This window comes from Hydra vulgaris, chromosome 15 (genome assembly GCF_038396675.1).
Source record: "Hydra vulgaris chromosome 15, alternate assembly HydraT2T_AEP".
NCBI lineage: Eukaryota > Metazoa > Cnidaria > Hydrozoa > Anthoathecata > Hydridae > Hydra > Hydra vulgaris.
In genome coordinates this window covers 56,784,650-56,803,954 of record NC_088934.1, presented here as the reverse complement: position 1 = coordinate 56,803,954, position 19,305 = coordinate 56,784,650, and the positions used below count along the sequence as shown (strand labels likewise).

At 27.8% G+C, this 19,305-nt stretch overlaps 4 protein-coding genes across 4 annotated transcripts; 2 read left to right on the top strand and 2 right to left on the bottom strand.

Annotated features, from left to right (window-relative positions):
- Window positions 1-798: 798 nt before the first annotated feature.
- Window positions 799-1,650, bottom strand: LOC136092109 (uncharacterized). Its single transcript, XM_065819828.1, has one exon. It carries the CDS (start codon window positions 1,648-1,650, stop codon window positions 799-801), a length of 852 nt encoding a protein of 283 aa, XP_065675900.1.
- A 472-nt stretch (window positions 1,651-2,122) lies between these two features.
- Window positions 2,123-3,064, bottom strand: LOC136092108 (uncharacterized). Its single transcript, XM_065819827.1, has one exon. It carries the CDS (start codon window positions 3,062-3,064, stop codon window positions 2,123-2,125), a length of 942 nt encoding a protein of 313 aa, XP_065675899.1.
- A 3,492-nt stretch (window positions 3,065-6,556) lies between these two features.
- LOC136092107 (uncharacterized) lies at window positions 6,557-7,294 on the top strand. The gene has a single exon (XM_065819826.1). It carries the CDS (start codon window positions 6,557-6,559, stop codon window positions 7,292-7,294), a length of 738 nt encoding a protein of 245 aa, XP_065675898.1.
- A 7,431-nt stretch (window positions 7,295-14,725) lies between these two features.
- Window positions 14,726-15,193, top strand: LOC136092106 (uncharacterized). Its single transcript, XM_065819825.1, has one exon. The coding sequence runs from the start codon at window positions 14,726-14,728 to the stop codon at window positions 15,191-15,193; it is 468 nt and encodes a 155-aa protein (XP_065675897.1).
- Window positions 15,194-19,305: the final 4,112 nt, after the last annotated feature.

The window sequence follows — 19,305 nt, the reverse complement described above, 5'->3', positions numbered from 1 at the left end:
ACGAAGTCAATCTCAAGACTCGACATGTTTAATCTTATTTTTGTAACCAATCTATTAAGATCACAATATTTTTAGTGATAATAATTTTTTAAACGATGATAAATTTTATTTAACATCTATCTAATTAAAACTAATAAGAATAGAAGAATTAAACATCATCACTAACATAAAGTAAATTATTGCCGTGAGAGTTTACAAATGTAGCAAATACCGTTTTAAACATACTATACTAAAATTTCTATGGGAATCGAATTCTTTGGTTCACCTTTTAAATATACTTTTAACAAATATATATATATATATATATATATATATATATATATATATATATATATATATATATATATATATATATATATATATATATATATATATATATATATGTATATATATATATATATATACATATATATATATATCGCAATAACAAAATTTTTGCTTTGAAAATATTTGAGACTTTTATCAATTAGGTAATTACCTAAACCAATTTAAATACTTTAATTATTTGAGTAAATAACTAAAATTATTAAAAACCATAAATTAGTTTCATTCTTTAATTTATAATCAATAATATATACAATTTATAACATATAAATAAATGATAAAGTAAATGAACTTTCTTTTTCTTATTTAAAATTGCGCTTTTCGAATAATAACAAAAATTAAGGAAATATTTATAAGAATTAAGAATGGAGTTCTACAACTTTTTTTTAAAAAATGTTTGTCAATTATAGGTAACTATAGGTTAAATGTTTGTCAATTATAAGTACTTTACATATGTTAAAAATAAAATAATAATCAAATCATTAAACAACATGTGAAACAACATGAACAACATGATTGCTGTTTTTCTATATTATTCAAACAGATTGCGATATAATTTTTTGTTCTTATTGTATCTGGATGATTGATACCTAAAATTTTAGTTTGTATTTCATCAACGGAGTAATGAATTTCTAATGCTTCGTTATATTTTCCCATATCGTACAAACAGCATGCGATATTATGTTTTGTTGACATTGTATATGGATGGTTGCTACCTAATATTTCAGTTCGTATTTTATCAACAGAATAATGAATTTCTAAAGCTTTGTTATATTTTCCCATATCGTACAAACAGCATGCGATATTATGTTTTGTTGACATTGTATCTGGATGGTTGATACCTAAAATTTCAGTTTTTATTTTATCAACAGAACAATAAATATCTAAAGTTTCGTTATATTTTCCCATATCGTTCAAACAGGTTGCGATACTATGTTTTGTTGACATTGTATCTGGATGGTTGATACCTAAAATTTCAGTTTTTATTTTATCAACAGAATAATAAATTTCTAAAGCTTCGTTATATTTTCCAATATCGTACAAACAGGTTGCGATATTATGGTTTGTTGACATTGTATCTGGATTGTTAATACCTAATATTTCAGTTTGTATTTTAACAACAGAATAATAAATTTCTAAAGCTTTGTTATATTTTCCCATATTGCTCAAACAGGTTGCGATATTATTTTTTATTGTCATTGTATCTGGATGGTTGATACCTAAAATTTCAGTTTGTATTTTATCAACAGAATAATAAATTTCTAAAGCTTCGTTATATTTTCCCATATTGTTTAAACAGATTGCAATATTATTTTTTGTTGTCATTGTATCTGGATGGTTGATACCTAAAGTTTCAGTTTGTGTTTTATTAACGGAATAATAAATTTCTAAAGCTTCGTTATATTTTCCCATAAGGTACAAACAGTTTGCGATATTATGTTTTGTAACAAGCGTAAATTTATTATTTTTGCCATAAGTTTCTGTATTAAAACTTTGAATACTTTTTAATATTTCGATTGCTTCTTCAAATAAACCTTTACTTATTAATAATTTTTTAATAGATGTCGTCATATTATGGAATGTTTTTGAAATTTTTATTCCGTTAGTGCGAAACATACAGATAAAATGAAAAACAAAATAGTTTCCGTAATCCATGTGAGCGTAATCCATGTGATCCAGAGTTTACTTCATTCAATTCAAATTTAAAATATTTTTTCATTAGACCAAGATACGTATTTGTAGTTGAATTTCTATTTTGAAAACATATACACGTCAACTGTGTTAGTTCGTGCATTGACTATTTTTCATCACTAAAACAGTTTAGTAAAGAATAACTCATTAGAAACCCAACGGCTTCATCTATTACATGATCTTCGTTTATTTCCATTTGTTTTGAAATTTGGATTATAAACTGTTTACTGATGTTTTGATAGTCGCAATGAGATAAACAGTTTAATATTTTAAATGGAAAAGGTTTACTTTTTTCTAATTTTATTAAAACTAAGTTAATTGCTTTTATTGCAGACTTTGGTTCTCCTTCAGTTGGAAAGTTATTGTCTAATATTTCTGATGGTTTTGATCTATATCGATCTACGTATTTTTTTATCGAAATTCCATAAATATTTATATATTTTATTGCCTGAGTAATAGCGAATGGATGATAACCAAGTTCTTTAATTAGGTTTCTTATATTTTCATCGGCGTTTTCTTTAATATTATTTTTTACATAGGCGAATGCTTCTTCTGATGTAAAAACATCAACTAGCATTTTATTTACATTATTCGACCACGATCTCCATTGGGAGGTAATCAACGTAAATGAACCCAGTTTTCTTGAAATATACATGGTCAGGTTTTTAACACTTTCATCGTCGACATTGTCAAAAATATACAAAGTTTTTTCATTTTCATAATGGTTGTGAATTTTTTCAACAATCACTTCCATATTCAAATAATCACCTTTCGAGTCATGAACATCGAACCCTAATATTAGACATTGGTTTCTCATTGAGGTTTGTAATTTTCCGAATGCTGCGTCTATCCAAACAAAATTTTTGTAGAAGTTATAATAAATTTCGCAATACTTTCTTGCAATTTGTGTCTTCCCAACACCGGACATCCCATATAATATTAAAGTTGTCTTGTTTGCTCCATGTAAAAAATGTCGAATTTCACGAAGTAGATTTTCGCGTGAAAATAAATTTTCAGAAAACTGTTGAACTCCTAAAAATGAACGCATGGTTAGTTTTTAAAACTCTCAATTAAAATAAATTTAATATCATTTATTTTAGTAAAAAGTTTAGTAAAATTTTTAAATAAATTAATTCCATTTTTTTCAAACGCGACGCGAAATGGGACGAAATCCCGATTTCGTGGCCAAAAGTCAAATTTTTGAGTTTTATATTTTCGTCTTTTTACGTTCAGATCTTGTTTACAGATAGTCCTAGAACAAAATTCCGAACAGGGCAGGTATATACCTGCTCTAGGGTGGCCTGGGCGTCAGTTGACATTTAGCCTCCATTTGGTACGCACTAAACAAGTGGACTCGTCGAAAAATTCTTGCCTGTTTTAAAGTGCTGTTGAACTGAAGAAACTATTTCAATTGGAATTCGGCAAAATGGAATCACTTTCTAGAGGCATGTGGAATATATGGTTATGCACTGTTATTGCTAATTTTAATTTTTTTCATATTTAAATTGCGCGACAAGTTAACATAAAAAATTGTAAATTTTTTATCTGAAATCGGTTTTCTAATGTCGTTTTAAAAACTTAACCGCTGTTATCCACCTTCTTTTGACAAGGAACTGATCGTGTATAGTGTTAAATATAACATATCAAAAAACTGGCTGCCATTGAGTGCCATTTTAATAATGAGACTAGTTTTAATGGAGGAATGCGTGGTGCGACATTAACCTATGTTAATAGATTAATGTCGCACCAAGCATTAGTGGTCATGGAAATTAGTGAATTAACATTATTTAATAGCACTAATTACATTTTAATGCAATAATTTTTTATTTTAAATATATGCTTTAAAAGTTACTTCTCCTTCCGTTTTATGATAATCTAAAGTTTTATAAAATAGTCCTCAAAAACTTTCAGCAGTTATTACTGCATTTTTTTTTACAGAGTCTTCCAAATCTTCAAATATGGAATTTTCAAGAAAAGATATATTCTTTATGGTGAAAGACAGTTTAAAAAATGAATATAAATTCATCATTGATGTTTTGACAGATGCAATTTTCAAAAAAACGGAACATGTGATACAAGTAGGCTTGGATGAAATGTCATTATCACAGTTATTTTCAAATTTTCGATCAAGATGGAGAGGAGCAGGAAGATGGGAAGATTTTTTTCTGAAAAAAAATGAAGAATGGTTGAAGGGCACCGTACAATTTTCAAAATTATCCAATACTGAATGCACAACACCTGAGAAGATTGTGAAGAGTGATAATAAAAAAGGAACATGTGGGCAACCTTCGCAATCCTTTGCTTCATCTAGTGAAATTCTTCTGTAGAAAAAGTACGTTCTACTTTTTCTACAGAAGAATTGGCATATGCTGTTTAAATGAGTTTAAGGACTTCTGGTCAAGTACATGCTGCTCAAGTTGTTAAAGATGTCACATTAACAACCCCAACAAGAGACTCAAAATATATTTCTGCTGTTAGTTCACAAAATAAAGTACCTTTAACCCCAGATGAAGCACTTTCTTTAATGATCGAGAAAGGAGAATCAAAGCAATCTTATCAACTATCAAGAAATGTAGCTAGAGCACATAAATGCAAATTATACCCACCATACCTTAAAGTAGAAAAAGCAATAAAAACGTTGTTATCCATCAGTTGTGTACACAACTGTTAGTGAGTCGTGCGCACATATTGAACTACAGGCTTTATTTGATCATACCACATCTAGAATTATACAACTTCAGGCTGATGTCATTGATACTCAAATTCCGGAAATTCTGCAAAAATTAGTACTTTACTGTAAATGGGGATGTGATGGAAGCAGCAGTCAAAGTGTTTATAAACAAAAACTTACTGAGACTAGAAAATCTGATGAAAGCATTTTTTAAACTTCTTTTGTACCTTTACAATTAATACACAACAACCACGAGACGGATGAAGCAACTATTGTGTGGAAAAATTCCAGACCATCATCTCCGCGATTCTGCAGACCAATACGATTGCAGTTTGTACATAAAGATGTACAGTCAACATTGAAAGAAGTTACCGACATTGAACTGCAGATTGAGGGTCTTGCACCATATGCTAATGAACGAAATGGAAAATCCATTTCAGTAACTTATTGTATGTCATTTACGATGATAGACGGTAAAGTCTGTAATGCAGTAACTGGTACCACTTCTACACAACGCTGCTTCTTGTGTAAAGCTTCCTCTAAAGAATTTAATGACATCAGCAACATTATAAAAATGGACATTACAACAGATGATTTGAAATTTGGGATATCTACATTGCATGCATGGATTTGTTTTTTCGAGTGCTGTTTGCATCTGTCGTATAAACTAACGACTGAAAAGTGGCAAGCTCGTCGAGAGAAAGATAAAAAGAATGTGAAAATACGTAAGGAAGAAATACAGACTCAATTTAGGATAAAACTGGGGCTAATCGTTGATTGACCAAAGCCAGGATATTAGAGCTTCCTAACGATGGAAATACAGCGCGCCGCTTTTTTCAAAATGCTGCTATATCTGCTGAAATAACAGGAGTCGATGAAAAATTAATTCACCAATTTCATGTTATTTTGCAGGTAATTTCGAGCGGGTTTGATATAGATGATAAAAAAATTCATAGACTATTGTGTAAATACCGCCCATTTATTTGTTGCTTCATATCCGTGGCATTACATGCCTACATCTGTACATAAATTGCTGATCCATGGAGCAGAAATTGTAAAGTATGCCCTTTTACCAATTGGACAACTTTCTGAAGATGCCCAAGAGTCACACAATAAGGACATTAAAAATTTCAGATTACACCATTTAAGAAAATGCTCAAAAGAATCGAATATGAGAGACATTTTTAATAGGCTCTTATTAACGTTAGATCCATTTCTCTCGAGCATCAGGAAATCGCCCCAGAGACCGGTAAAATCTCTACATCAAGAAGCTATACAATTGTTAAAACAACCTGAAGTTACCAGACAAGAGACAAGGAACGATTTCGATTTAGATACAAGTGGTTCAACATCAGATTCCGAATCGAATGATTTAAACATTGATGAATATGACATACGTGATTTTTGTTACTAGGATTAAAGAAACAATTTTTTACATATATGTGAGTTAATCTTTTACCAATTTAAAAAAAAATAATAAAATTAAAATTACAAATTTCTGTTTTTTTATTAATAGTATAAATTTGAAAATAATTTTGCAATGTTTTGAAAAAAAATTTTGAAAAAACTAGAAGTTAAAGGAGTTATGAAGTAATGTTACTGTAAAGGAGTTATGAAGGAATGTTACTGTAAAGGAGTTATGAAGGAATGTTACTGTAAAGGAGTTATGAAGGAATGTTACTGTCATCACTTCCGCATTTACTTTTGAACAGACGTGTTTTTATTGATCGAAGAAATTTTTTTTTTTTTTTTTATAATACAAACTTCTTAAACTTAGTCGAAGCATTTTATGTACATATTTTATCGAAAATGAGTTCAAAACAAATCACTGACGTCTCGATAAAATTAGTTAGGGAAATTTTTCAAGAAATGTTCCAAAAACAACAAAATGATATACTATCGTTAATAAGTGCAAATTTAAAACTGACTAATGATCGAATCGATGGATTGCTGAAAGAAATTAGTACATTAAAGGAAACTTGTGAAATGTTAAAAAAAGATAACGTAAACCGAAATGCTGATCAAAATAAAACTAACAAGCAGTTGATAAAGTTTGAAAAAACACAAAAAGACATTGAGGAAAGTCTAACGTTTTATCAAGATTGCAATGACAAAAAAATGAGCGAGTTGGAAAAAAAAAAGTCATCGAATGCAAATATAGGTGAGAATGAAAAAAATAAATTTAGACAGCTGGAAGATCAACAAAGGCGAAATAATCTTCGAATTGAAGGAGTTAAAGAAAATGACAACGAAAGTTGGGATGATACGGAAAAAATAATAATAAACATTTTTGAAAATAATCTCAATGTAAATGGGGTAATCATAGAAAGAGCGCATAGAACTGGCATTATTGAAAAAAAAAATCCAAGAACAATTGTAATTAAGTTACTTAACCATAAAGACAAAGTAAAAATCCTAAAAAATGCCAATAAACTGAAAGGATCCGGAATTTATATCAACGAGGATTTTTCGCTGGAAACTTCCACAATAAGAAAGAAACTTCTTGAAGAAAGCAAATTGCACAGGATAAATGGTAAGTATTTCGTTGTTATATACGATAAGCTTATTGTTAGAGAATTTTTAAAAAAAATAAATAATGATAAATGATTTTCTTACGTTTTTATATTACTTTTTGAATTTTAATATTGCTTTAAGTTATTTCTGATTTAAAATGGCTGATGAAACTGTTTTAACAAACATAAATTTTAATTCATTTGTATCAAAAAAGTCAATACTATTAAACAACTATTCGGATCCTGATATTAATTTTTATATTAATGATGAAATAATTAAAAATATTAACCCTTTATATTATGACCCAAATTCTAAAAAAATTGCTAATGGAATGGAGGATAACTATTTTTCAATGCTTCATATTAATATTAGAAGTATTCAAAAAAATTTTGAGTCATTAAAACAACTTTTATATAAAATTGGCATTAAATTTCAAATAATTTGTCTAAGTGAGACATGGTGTAAAGATAAAAACATTGAAAACAATTCTAATTTTCAATTACCTAATTATAAAGTAATTCATCAAGTTAGAGCATCTAATAAGGAAGGTGGGGGTTTGTGTATATACATAAAAAACTCAATATTATTCAAAGTTAAACCAAATTTAAGTTCAACTACTACCGATTACGAATCGTTATGTATTGAAATTATTAACAAAACCTCAAAAAATATCGTCATTCATGGTTTATACAGACCGCCTTCAGGAAGCATTAAGGTATTTGAAAACCACATTAAAAAAATAATTAAAAATAAATCGTCTATGAATAAAGCTGTATATTTTATTGGTGATATCAATCTCAATATATTAGATTATGAAAATAATATATATATTAAAAACTTTTTTAACACCATTTTTCAAAATAGCTATATTCCACTAATCAATAAACCAACGCGAATAACTAAGGAAAGTTCAACATCCCTAGATCAAATTATAACAAATGAATTTATAAATGAAAATATAAGAACAGGAATATTTACAACTGACGTGTCTGATCACTTTCCGATTTTTATCCTATCGCAAAAATGCATATATAATGCCCAAAATGAACGGGAAAAAATAATTAAAACACGTTTAATAACCGACACTTCTATTAGTCATTTTTATAAGCTTCTATCCTGTATTAACTGGGACACCCTAAAACTAAATCTAAACGCCAATAAAGCGTATGATATTTTTCTAACAGAGTTTCTTAATCTTTATAACAAGGCATTCCCAGAAGTTACTAAAGTAATCAAAACAAAAACACTTTTAAACCCTTGGATCACGAAGGGCATTCTTAAATCTTCAAAAAAAAAACAACGCTTATATAACAAGTTTCTTAAAAAAAGAACTCTTAAAAATGAAACTACCTATAAAAACTATAAACGGCTATTTGAGTCAATTTTAAAACGCTCAAAGAAACGTTACTATTCTGAACAATTAATAAAGCACAAAAATGATTCTAAAAAAACTTGGCATATTATTAAGGAGGTAATTGGAAAAAAAAGCTTATACAGAAATTTACTTCCTCTAAATCTTAAATTTAATAACAAACAAATTGTAAATAAATCCTTAGTCGCTGAAACACTTAACCAGTTTTTTGTAAATATAGGTCCTACTTTATCATCTAATATAGCAACTACTCAATCACACTTTAGTTCGTACTTAACCTCAACCAACCTTAATGTTATGTCTAATTATAAACTTACAGAAAAAGAATTACTAGACGCAGTCTCTTTATTAAAACCCAATAAAAGTTTAGGATTTGATAATATAAGTAGTAATGTCATTATCAAATCAATAAAACAAATTACAATTCCATTACTACATATTTTTAATTTATCTCTAAAACAAGGCGTTTTTCCAGATAACCTAAAAATTGCAAAAGTCATTCCAGTGTTAAAATCAGGTGATCCTTCCGATGTTACGAATTATAGACCAATCTCAATTCTTTCTTGTTTTTCTAAAATATTAGAGCGGGTTATGTATAATAGACTATATTCCTTTTTAAATGTTAATAATATTCTTTTTCATAAACAGTTTGGATTTAAATCTGGTCATTCAACTGATCATGCAATCACTCACCTTGTTCATGATATATTTAAAGGGTTTGATGAAGACAAGTATACCCTAGGTGTATTTATCGATTTAAGTAAAGCTTTTGACACTGTCAATCATCAAATCCTTCTATCCAAACTGAAAAGTTATGGTATAATAAATACTAATTTGTCCTGGTTTGATAGTTACTTGTCTAATAGAAAGCAGTTTATTTCATATGATAGCGGAAAAACGGAATATAAGTCAATCACCTGTGGTGTTCCTCAAGGATCAATTTTAGGACCACTTTTATTTCTCGTTTATATCAACGACTTATATAAATTTTCTAACATTTTAAACTTAATTTTGTTTGCAGATGATACAAACTTGTTTTATTCTAGTAAAGATATCAGTAAATTATTTCAAACAGTAAACAAAGAACTTGAAAAATTAACCAATGGTTCAAATCAAACAAACTATCTTTGAACATTAATAAATCCAAATACACTTTGTTCCATCGTCTTCATAAAAAACAAGATATTCCATTAAAACTTCCTGATCTTTTTATTGATAACGCATTAATAAAAAGAGAGCAATCAATAAAATTTTTAGGTGTGGTTCTGGATGAAAATTTAACTTGGAGGGACCACATAGGTCTAATTGAAAATAAAATATCAAAAAATATAGGTGTTTTGTATAAAGCCAAGCAGATTTTAAATCTATCTTGTTTAAAAAACTTATATTTTTCTTTAATTCATTGCTACTTAAATTATGCAAACGTTGCTTGGTGCAGCACAAACGCAACAAAAGTAAAAAAACTGTTTAGTAAACAAAAACAGGCTATAAGGATAATTACAAACGTAGACCGTTTCTCTCACACTCAAACATTATTTAATAAACTTAATATTCTAAATGTATATAAACTAAACCTTTACCATATTCTTATCTTCATGTTTAAACTTGATAAAAAAATATCACCAATGTTATTTAATTCACTTTTTGAAAAAATAAACCACATATACCCTACCAGATTTTCAAAAAACAATTACATTCAATCCAAAACACATTATTCAGCAACCAAATTCTCAATTGCTAACCGAGGTCCTAAGCTGTGGAATACAATATTAAATAATGAGCTGAAATCTAATTATTCTTTAAACCAGTTTAAAACAAAACTTAAGCAATTACTGATGATACATGAAAATGAATTAAAGTTCTTCTAAAAAGCTTTTTAAACTAGCAAACAAAAACAAAAATTAACCTACTAATTACTCTTTAATATTATATTTAATATTCTAAACAATAGTCTGCTATTGTAAATGTATTTCTTATCTTATAAGTTTTGAATTTACAAACGATTTTTTTAAGTTTTATTATTTGAAATACTAATTACTAAAAATATTGTAAAATTTTATAATTTCAATTTTTATTAAAAAGAGTTATTGTAAATTCTTTTTGTAATATTAATACTTATATATCATCTTATTTTACTAATCAGTTCTTAAATATAAATACTCTTTGAATTACTAAATATTTTAAACGTTATATATTTTATTTTTTGCATTTTGTTAAAACATTTTATTTGATGAATATGCATTTTTTTAGGGGGGGCTTAATGATAAGATGAATTTTGTCTTCTTCAAGCCCCAGTCATTTAAATATTTGTTTTTATAAATTACGAGTGTAAATTATTTTCAATCGGCAAATACAATACTAAAAAAAAAAAAAAAAAAAAAAAAAAATGTTTTTGCTCTAATTTAACTCCTAAATCATTAGCAATGACCTTGAAAACCAAACTACATGAGATTTCATATTTTCAAGGTATGAACAGTTTTGGCCGCCATATTGGAGCCGCCAATTTGAATTTTTTAAATCTGACCTCAGATTCCTAATCGGCGACCTCGAAAACCCTTATGTAGGTAATTTGGGAATTTTGGCCACAAAATCAGGATTTCGTCCCACTGTGCGACGCTTTATTATTAGCGTATTAAGTCCAGTTTTAAAAAGTTTTAATATAAAAAAATTATATAATTGTACTACTTTTAAAAAAGTTTTTGAATAAAATCTCATGTTACAGTAATTTTATATATTAAGAGAACGTCTTTGTAAACAAAACTTAATATACTTTGTAAACTTAACAATTTGAAAAACATCAAGTAATTACTCTAGAGAATACAAGCAAAAGAACGATGTGTTTTTTAATTTAAATGTTACTAAGTTTAAATTTTAACTGAGCTTTGGAGTTTAAAATTCATAAAAAAAAAAACCACATTTTTTTAAAGCTTGTGCTCTACCAACCGTAATGCAAATGTTTGGACTTTCATAAAACTTCTACTTCTATTTTATGTTTGCTTATTTATTTCATTCCGAATTCTAAAATTTTGTACAAAATAGTTAAATAAGAAATGTAATATATATTTTTAAATTAAATTAAGGAAAACTAACCAAAGTAGTGGTAGATTTAATTATAAGGGTGAAAGAGTGATTGCGCAGGTTATGATAAATAATCTAAAAGCTATAGTCAATATTTCTATAAAACTGCAGCTAGAATACTCAAAAATGGTTTCTCGATTCACTTTCTGATGATTGTTTATAATCATTTGGAAAATGAAATACAGAAAGCTGATGCATAAGAATGATATCTAACGGGTGACAACTAAAAAACGAGACTGGATTTAAAGACACATATCTCTTTAAAGAAGTAAGATAAAACAAAAAGGAAAAATGTTTTAGAAAGTATTTTTATTCTAGTTTTTAAACATATAATCAGTTGTTCTCAATTAAACCATTTCTTCTGACTTTATCAACCAGGCCTGGTATAGACTGAGCCAGGCTCCGTATGAGCTCAATATCAATTTTATTAAGGCAATACTTGATTCTAGTAATTTTTTAAGAATTTTCTGCATTCCAATTATTCTTGTAGACATTCTGGTAAGTTTGCAGGGTTATCCGCTTTCTCAACATAATGCACGTTTCCTTCTTTAGTTAAATGATTACTGTTTTTGCATAGTGAGATGGTGCTAAATTTGGCCAGAATACATATGCACCATCTGAATGATACTTATTGATGAATGGAATAAGCCTCTTCTTAATACATTTGTTTAAATAGATTTTTTAATTTACAGCCAGTCCACTTGGTACAAAATAAGGTTGAGAAACTCCATTTTCAGAAAAAGCAATTCATAGAAGTAGCTTCTTTTAAAAATTTTGTTTTGTTTGGTATTTAACTGTAGATGGAGTAGATTTTACATCACTAGTATAAAATATATCATTTCCATTGATACTGGAGTGATTTAACATGAAAAAACTCATCTTCAATGATTGGTTTACGATTTTTGAATTTCGGACACAATCGACTGCACTTAGTTCTAGCTGCTGCTTTTTGCTGGTCAGATCGTTTTGGAATCGTCATTTTTTTGCTTGATTTTATATTTGTTCTTTTTTTTAATATTTTACTAATGTGTTGCTGAGTACAGTTGAACTTTTTAGCTGCCTTACGTTGAGAAACTCCGTCTTTATGGTCAAACATGAGTTTTAGCCTTTCAATGTTTGTCCTGGTCATTTTTTTAGCTTTTACTCCACTTCCTTGAACTCTTTGGTACCCAGATTCACTTTCAGCACGTTTAATTATCCTGTAGATAGTACTTTTAGGTATATTCTCAACTTTAAAGTGGTCATAAAAGTGAACTTTTTGCCAGCATTTTTGTAATTTAAAAAAAATTCATACACACGTTTTCTAATCTCTTCTTGTTTTGAATTTATTTTTTTATTCATTTTTCAATAAAAAATAAAAACACATAAAATATTTAAAAACTAGAATAAAAATACCTTCCAAAACAGTTTTCCTATTTTTAAAATCTTATTCCTTTAAAGTGATATGTGTCTTTAAATCCAATCTCGTTTTTTAGTTGTCACCCGTTATTAGTTTCTACTCTGAGGCTCTAAATATAGAACTTTGCAAATCTAAATTGAACTATACATCCAACATATCTAGATAAATTTTTTTTTGATGAACCTATCTCTTATAGTTATAAGTGATCGCTTACCCAGTAAGCATTTTCCGTTTTTTCAATGTTAAAATTAGGTCAATATTTTGAAGCCATTTTTTTCAAAGTTATAGATATTTTCACGCCAAACATCAGATGTTGAATAATAAACCTCATTTCAACCCAGGGCCGTGCACAGAATTTAGGGGCCCCGAGCATCCTTCAATTTGGTCTCCCCTTCTTTCCAAAAAAAAAAAAAAAACCTCAAATTTTTTGATTATACTGCTGGTATAAGTATAATTAAGTAGTCCAGCTTTTGTGTCTTACAATGATATTTTTCTTGCCTTTTTTTTAACAAACTCTTTAATCACATCATGAAGTCAATATTTTGAACTAATTGAGACCTATTACTTAAAATAACAAGATCATTTGTTCGTTCTTGCGCAAAAAGTTCTTAAAGAGCTTCAATTTATTGAATGGAAGATACGCAGTGCAATCACTACATTTTCTGAAGAGTTCCCCAAGTTTAATTTCAGAAATTTCGTTTAATAATAAAACAAGAGGTTTCTCTCCAAAGTTTGGGGAATGAATTTGTTTCATTTGAAGCAATTCTTAAGACAGTTTTTTTTCAGTCTCGTAAAATGGGTTTCTATAAGAAATTGATAAGAAGTGTTGCTTCTGTGGATTATATTTTTATACCGTGTTTGTTTGTTTTAGATTTGTCAATATATTATAGTTCTTTATTTATAAATGATAAAGTTTTGAAAGGCGTTTTTCTCAAACCACATTTAAGTCGTAACGGGTGATGCGGAAGTTATCGGACAAATCCTAATTTCATTATTTGAGCATAATAATTAGTTTTTGTGGTTTTATGCGAATGCATAAACGTTGTATAAAATATATACTTTATTATTTGAAACACAATTATTTAAAATGAGGTTAAATGCAGCTGAACAAGAATCTTTTCGAAAGCGACTAAAAATGTTTTTTGTAAATAAACCTAATATAAAAAAAAAAAAAAAAATCGTAAATCATTTTGAAAAGGAAGGATTTGCTCGAAGTACAATATATGATAACCTAAAAAGACTTGAAACTGTTCAATCGTTTTCTGATAGAAAGCACCCTGGTCGTCCGACATCCTGGACTAGAGAAAAGAAAGCCGAATTAACGAGACTTGTCAACAATCGAAAAGGGGTCAGTCAGAGAAAAATAGGTATTAAATTCGGTGTAAATCAATCGACAATTGGTTGTCAGTTAAAAAAAATGAATATTAAGTATAGAAAACATGAAAAGACTCCAAAATACACTATAGAACAACAAATAAAGGCAAAGAAAAGAAGCAGGAAACAAGTTAACCAACTCCATAACACAAAATCGCTTCAAGTCATCGATGACTAAAAATACTTTTGTTTTGCAGGTGACAACATGCGTAGAAATTCTGTATACTACACAAACAACAAAAAGACATTACCATAAAGTGTTCGTTTTATAGGAAAAGAGAAATTTAAAAAAAAATTATTAATGTGGATAGCCATATCTGACCGAGGTATGTCCGAGCCATTGTTTCGCACTTCCAAGGCTATAGCGATCAATTCATCAATCTATATTAATGAATGTTTAGAAAAACGACTTCTTCCATTTATTCACAAGTATCATGGAGACTTTAACTATTTATTTTGGCCAGATTTAGCAAGTTCTCATTATTCTAAAGATTCTCTAAATTGGATGGAGCAATATGTCTATTACGTTGATAAAGAATCCGATCCCCTAAATGTGCCTCAAGCACGACCAATTGAAAATTTTTGGGGACATTTGGCACAGAAGGTTTACGAGGGAGATTGGCAAGCTTCGACAGAGAAAGTTTTGATTGATCGCATTAAACCAAAACTACAAGAAGTTGATTTAAACTTTTTACAGTCGCATATGAAAGGCGTCAGAGCAAAATTGAGTTCAATTGCAGATGGTGGTGTTTTTTCATATAAAAAATGATATATTTTTATTAAAAGATAAATGTTTTATTTAAAAAGAATATAATAGTAGTTTGTTTTTTTATTTATAAATAAGTTATTGACGTTTTTATTTTGTCCGATAACTTCCGCATCACCCGTTAGATAAAAAGTTTGTTGAAGTAAGTTTAATTTGCCATTTTTTAAAAAGCTTCACATTTGGACTTAATGTGAAGCTATTTAAATTAAGCGTAATTTAAATTGTGTTTACTCACTTGCTTTTTTTTACTAAATTTTAGTAGAGAAAGCAAATGGATAAACACAGTTTAAATTACACTCCGTTATTTATAATTTCGAAGGTTGTTAAAGTTATTTTAAATTTTTTATATAAAGTTTATACTTTAAATTTTTTATATAAACTTTATGTAGAAAACTTAAAATAAGTTTAACAACCTTCAAAATTACAAATAACGGAGTGTAATTTAAACTGTGTTTATCCATTTGCTTTATATGATAAACTAAAGGGTTAGTTGAACAATTGTTTGTTAATGTGACTATATGACTTGTATATATTCTTGTATATTTTTCTATTTTAGACGTGACATGTTGTAACTTATGATATAAATTTAAATCAGTTGTAAAACTAAAAATATTACCATTTCTTTTGATGGTTATCATTATTTAGGTTAGTTGCAGCTATGTTTAAATAAAGCTAGATTTAGATATTTATTTTAGACACGTGGCATGCAATATCACACTGTAAGTTTCATCAGTTGTAAAATAAATCAGTTGTAAAATGTTCACTTGCATTTTTTTAATGGGTATTTATTTAGGCTAGTTACAGCAAAGTTTATATATTGATTGTTGTAATTTGTATATTTAAGTTTTATAATTTGCTACTTTAGACACGTGTCATGCTGAATCACACTGTAAGTTTAAATTGTTCGTAAAACTATTTATTTTTTTTTATTTGCAATTTTTTTATGTTAGTTACAAATAAGTTTTTATATTGCGTGTTTATATTTAAACCCTTGCCGTTAGAAAGTCACATGGTTAAGCAAAATAACAATAGCGCAAGTTGTTTGCACCTTTGATGGGGAAAACAAATGATTAGCTGAGATAATAAAGCAGGAGAATTTGTACGAAAAATTATTTTAAAGAGTTTTAAAAAGAAACATCGGTTTGTAAATACTTTGAAAAAATAGATTTTAACGCCGCAGAAAGGTATATAAATAAACTTGCAATACTTGGAATCAACCGGTGTCTATACAAGTTCCTTGCAAATACTTGGAAAGATGATCAAACTGAATGGCCATGAGTTCAAAACCATGATGTTTATATTTATTTAAAAAAAAGTCTTAGAATATATTTTCTTGAGGCTATAGATAATTAAGAAGCATTATATGCTTATAAACATTTTGTCTTTGGCTAAATGCAGGAAGTTTTTCACACGACATTAAGCTCTGATTTTGTTGTTTTAAAAACGCAAGTTGTCTGACTTGTGTGTTTAAAACAAGAAAACCATCTTAGTCACCAGAGTTGGCTCAAAACAACAAAATCAACTTACAAAACGTATATATATATACATATATATATATATATATATATATATATATATATATATATATATATATATATATATATATATATATAATATTATATTACTTATATTTACACGTATATATGCATCAAAAATCATCTAAAGACACAACAACTCTTGGGCATTTTAATGACTTCTTATGTTTACGCAACTGTTTGCGTTTGACATTTTGACATTCTGGCATTCAGGCATGAGGTTTCAAATTTAAATTCGAATATTAATACTTTTAACGTGTTTATTATTATTAAATAAAAGGTGAGAGACTTTTTTTTATTCTTGATGTTTTACAACTATTAATGTGTGTAAAAATTTTAGTACCTTTCACTTAGCAAGTAAGGTTATCTTATGTAGTACATTTCATTTCAATACATTAAATGTAGAACTTATAAAATAACATAATTTTTATTAGTAATTTAGAAATAAAGAACTACCAATAAATGTTTTTTACAGGGTTATTAGTAAAAATCTATTTCCATTTTGTATTATGGTATATCATTTATATTCAATAATTTCTTTATTGTATTTTAAGGTTTGTCTATCTGTAATAATCAAAAACAGGTTGCTGGAATTGAAATGTGCACACACATGAACTTACAACAGTATTAAAAATTGAAAGCTAGTATATTAACAATTGTATACATGTCTGTGTTTTTTATGTAAATGTTTTTTGATCTTGAAAATAATAGCTGTAGTAATAAAATATATATTAAGAAACTTTTTATAATTTTATTTTAATTTTTTAATTTTTATTCTAATTTAAATTTTTTATATTAAGTTAAGTTATTATAAATATTTAATTAGTTTTCAATTTAAAAGTTAAACGTTTATAAAGCTTGCTAAAAAATCTCTCCCGATCAAGTAAGTTTATATAAGTAGTACTGCTTGTTTCAAATGTTGAATATCATAATAAAATAATCTATATATTAAAAATAAGGACTATTTTGTAATGAAATCTCATTTCTATCCGGCTTAATTTCGTTCTAATTTTAATAAAGGGAATAATAAATTATTTAATACGATGACGTAGTATATTCTCTATTTTACCAAAACAGCAAAAGCCGCTAACATAATAATTCCTTTATTTTAACGAATTGATTATTGTACGAACGGAATAAATCCGAAATTTCAACGGACTGATATCGGCATACATATGGTATCTTCGTTCTCGGCTGGCGAAGTGTAGCAATATCTATAGTCAACCTGAATCAATTTATTTTACTTTGTTTTTTTAATATATTTTATGCAAAGAAGTAGAAATGTTAAATAAGACGCTGGTTTTAGTCCAGCCAGGGTGTTTTAAAATCCTGGCTAAGTTAAGTTGTTTATATCACCGGATTATATGAGCTGAAAAAACAAAACATTTCACTTAGAAAGTAAAATGCTTTACTTTTTAAGTAAAGAAATCTAATTTTTATGCATTTTATCTCACAAGTTTTTTCCTCGGTTTATAAACCATTTATTAACAAATACAATAAATGTAATGCTAAATCAATTATTATAAAAAAGCGATCAACTTTTGATTAAGAAAATATCAAATAATCTCTTTGTTAAAGTTTTTTGCCGATTTCAAGTTTAGTGGATGAAGATATACTTTTAACTTTAAAAACTGCAAGTCAATTAGCTCGGTTGAGAGAATTTTTTATTTTATAATCAACTGCAGGGTGTAAAATAGCAAAAATTATTTTAAATCTTTTTTTTTTAATACGAGGTGGCCCGAGGTAAGCACATTTTTATTGTATGTATAGCTCAGGAGCTGGATAAATAAAGTGGCCAACGGGAAAAACATTGCATAATTATTCTAATTCTCTTTTGTTATTCAATACAATTTTTGACATTTGTTTTAATTTCAATAAACGCGCACATGCCTCTATTTCAAAATCAGAGGCATGTGCGCGTTTATTGAAATTAAAACAAATTCAAAGCTCAGATTCAAAGCTCTGTCTCTTCTAAGCCTGTATATATACAGGCTTAGAAGAGACAGAGCTTTGCGCAATGTGGTCTGTGTGGTAAGTTGTGTATTTTATTTGCAAAATCAAAACAAAAGAATTTTTAGATGTTATATCATGTTATAACATATATGATAACGAATTGCGCCTGATTGATTTTTAAGCTTCACCTTTATCTAGAAGGTGATCAGTTTACTTTGCTTATAACTGAATGTTTTTAAAGAACAGAGAAAATGATAACTTAGTTAAAACACTTATCAAAATATCTTCTACTGTCTGTTTCTTTTCACTATGTTTAACAGCTTCTTGATGAGCATTCTGATGGGGAAACCGACTGTTGAAGATATTTAGATAAATGTTTTTACTTATCTAAGTATGAGGACCTGAAAGGCAATTACAAGAACTTGAACTTTATAAATATAAAAATCGGAACCTTATAAAGTTTAAACAAATAAAATAAAGACAATTATAGTATATTAAAAATAAATGAATAAGTTGTATAACAGCTTTCATTCTATTAGAAGTATCTTAGTATATATCAAGTTAAAGATTCCTTTTTTTAAAGTTTGAATTTGAAAAGGTGAAAGGAATTTAGATCAACAATCGGCA

What these genes read in the sequence shown, in the direction of transcription:
- LOC136092109 (XM_065819828.1), bottom strand. Translation starts at nt 1,650, where the DNA reads ATGACAACAAAAAATAATATTGCAATCTGTTTAAACAATATGGGAAAA.
- LOC136092108 (XM_065819827.1), bottom strand. Translation starts at nt 3,064, where the DNA reads ATGCGTTCATTTTTAGGAGTTCAACAGTTTTCTGAAAATTTATTTTCA.
- LOC136092107 (XM_065819826.1), top strand. Translation starts at nt 6,557, where the DNA reads ATGTTCCAAAAACAACAAAATGATATACTATCGTTAATAAGTGCAAAT.
- LOC136092106 (XM_065819825.1), top strand. Translation starts at nt 14,726, where the DNA reads ATGTGGATAGCCATATCTGACCGAGGTATGTCCGAGCCATTGTTTCGC.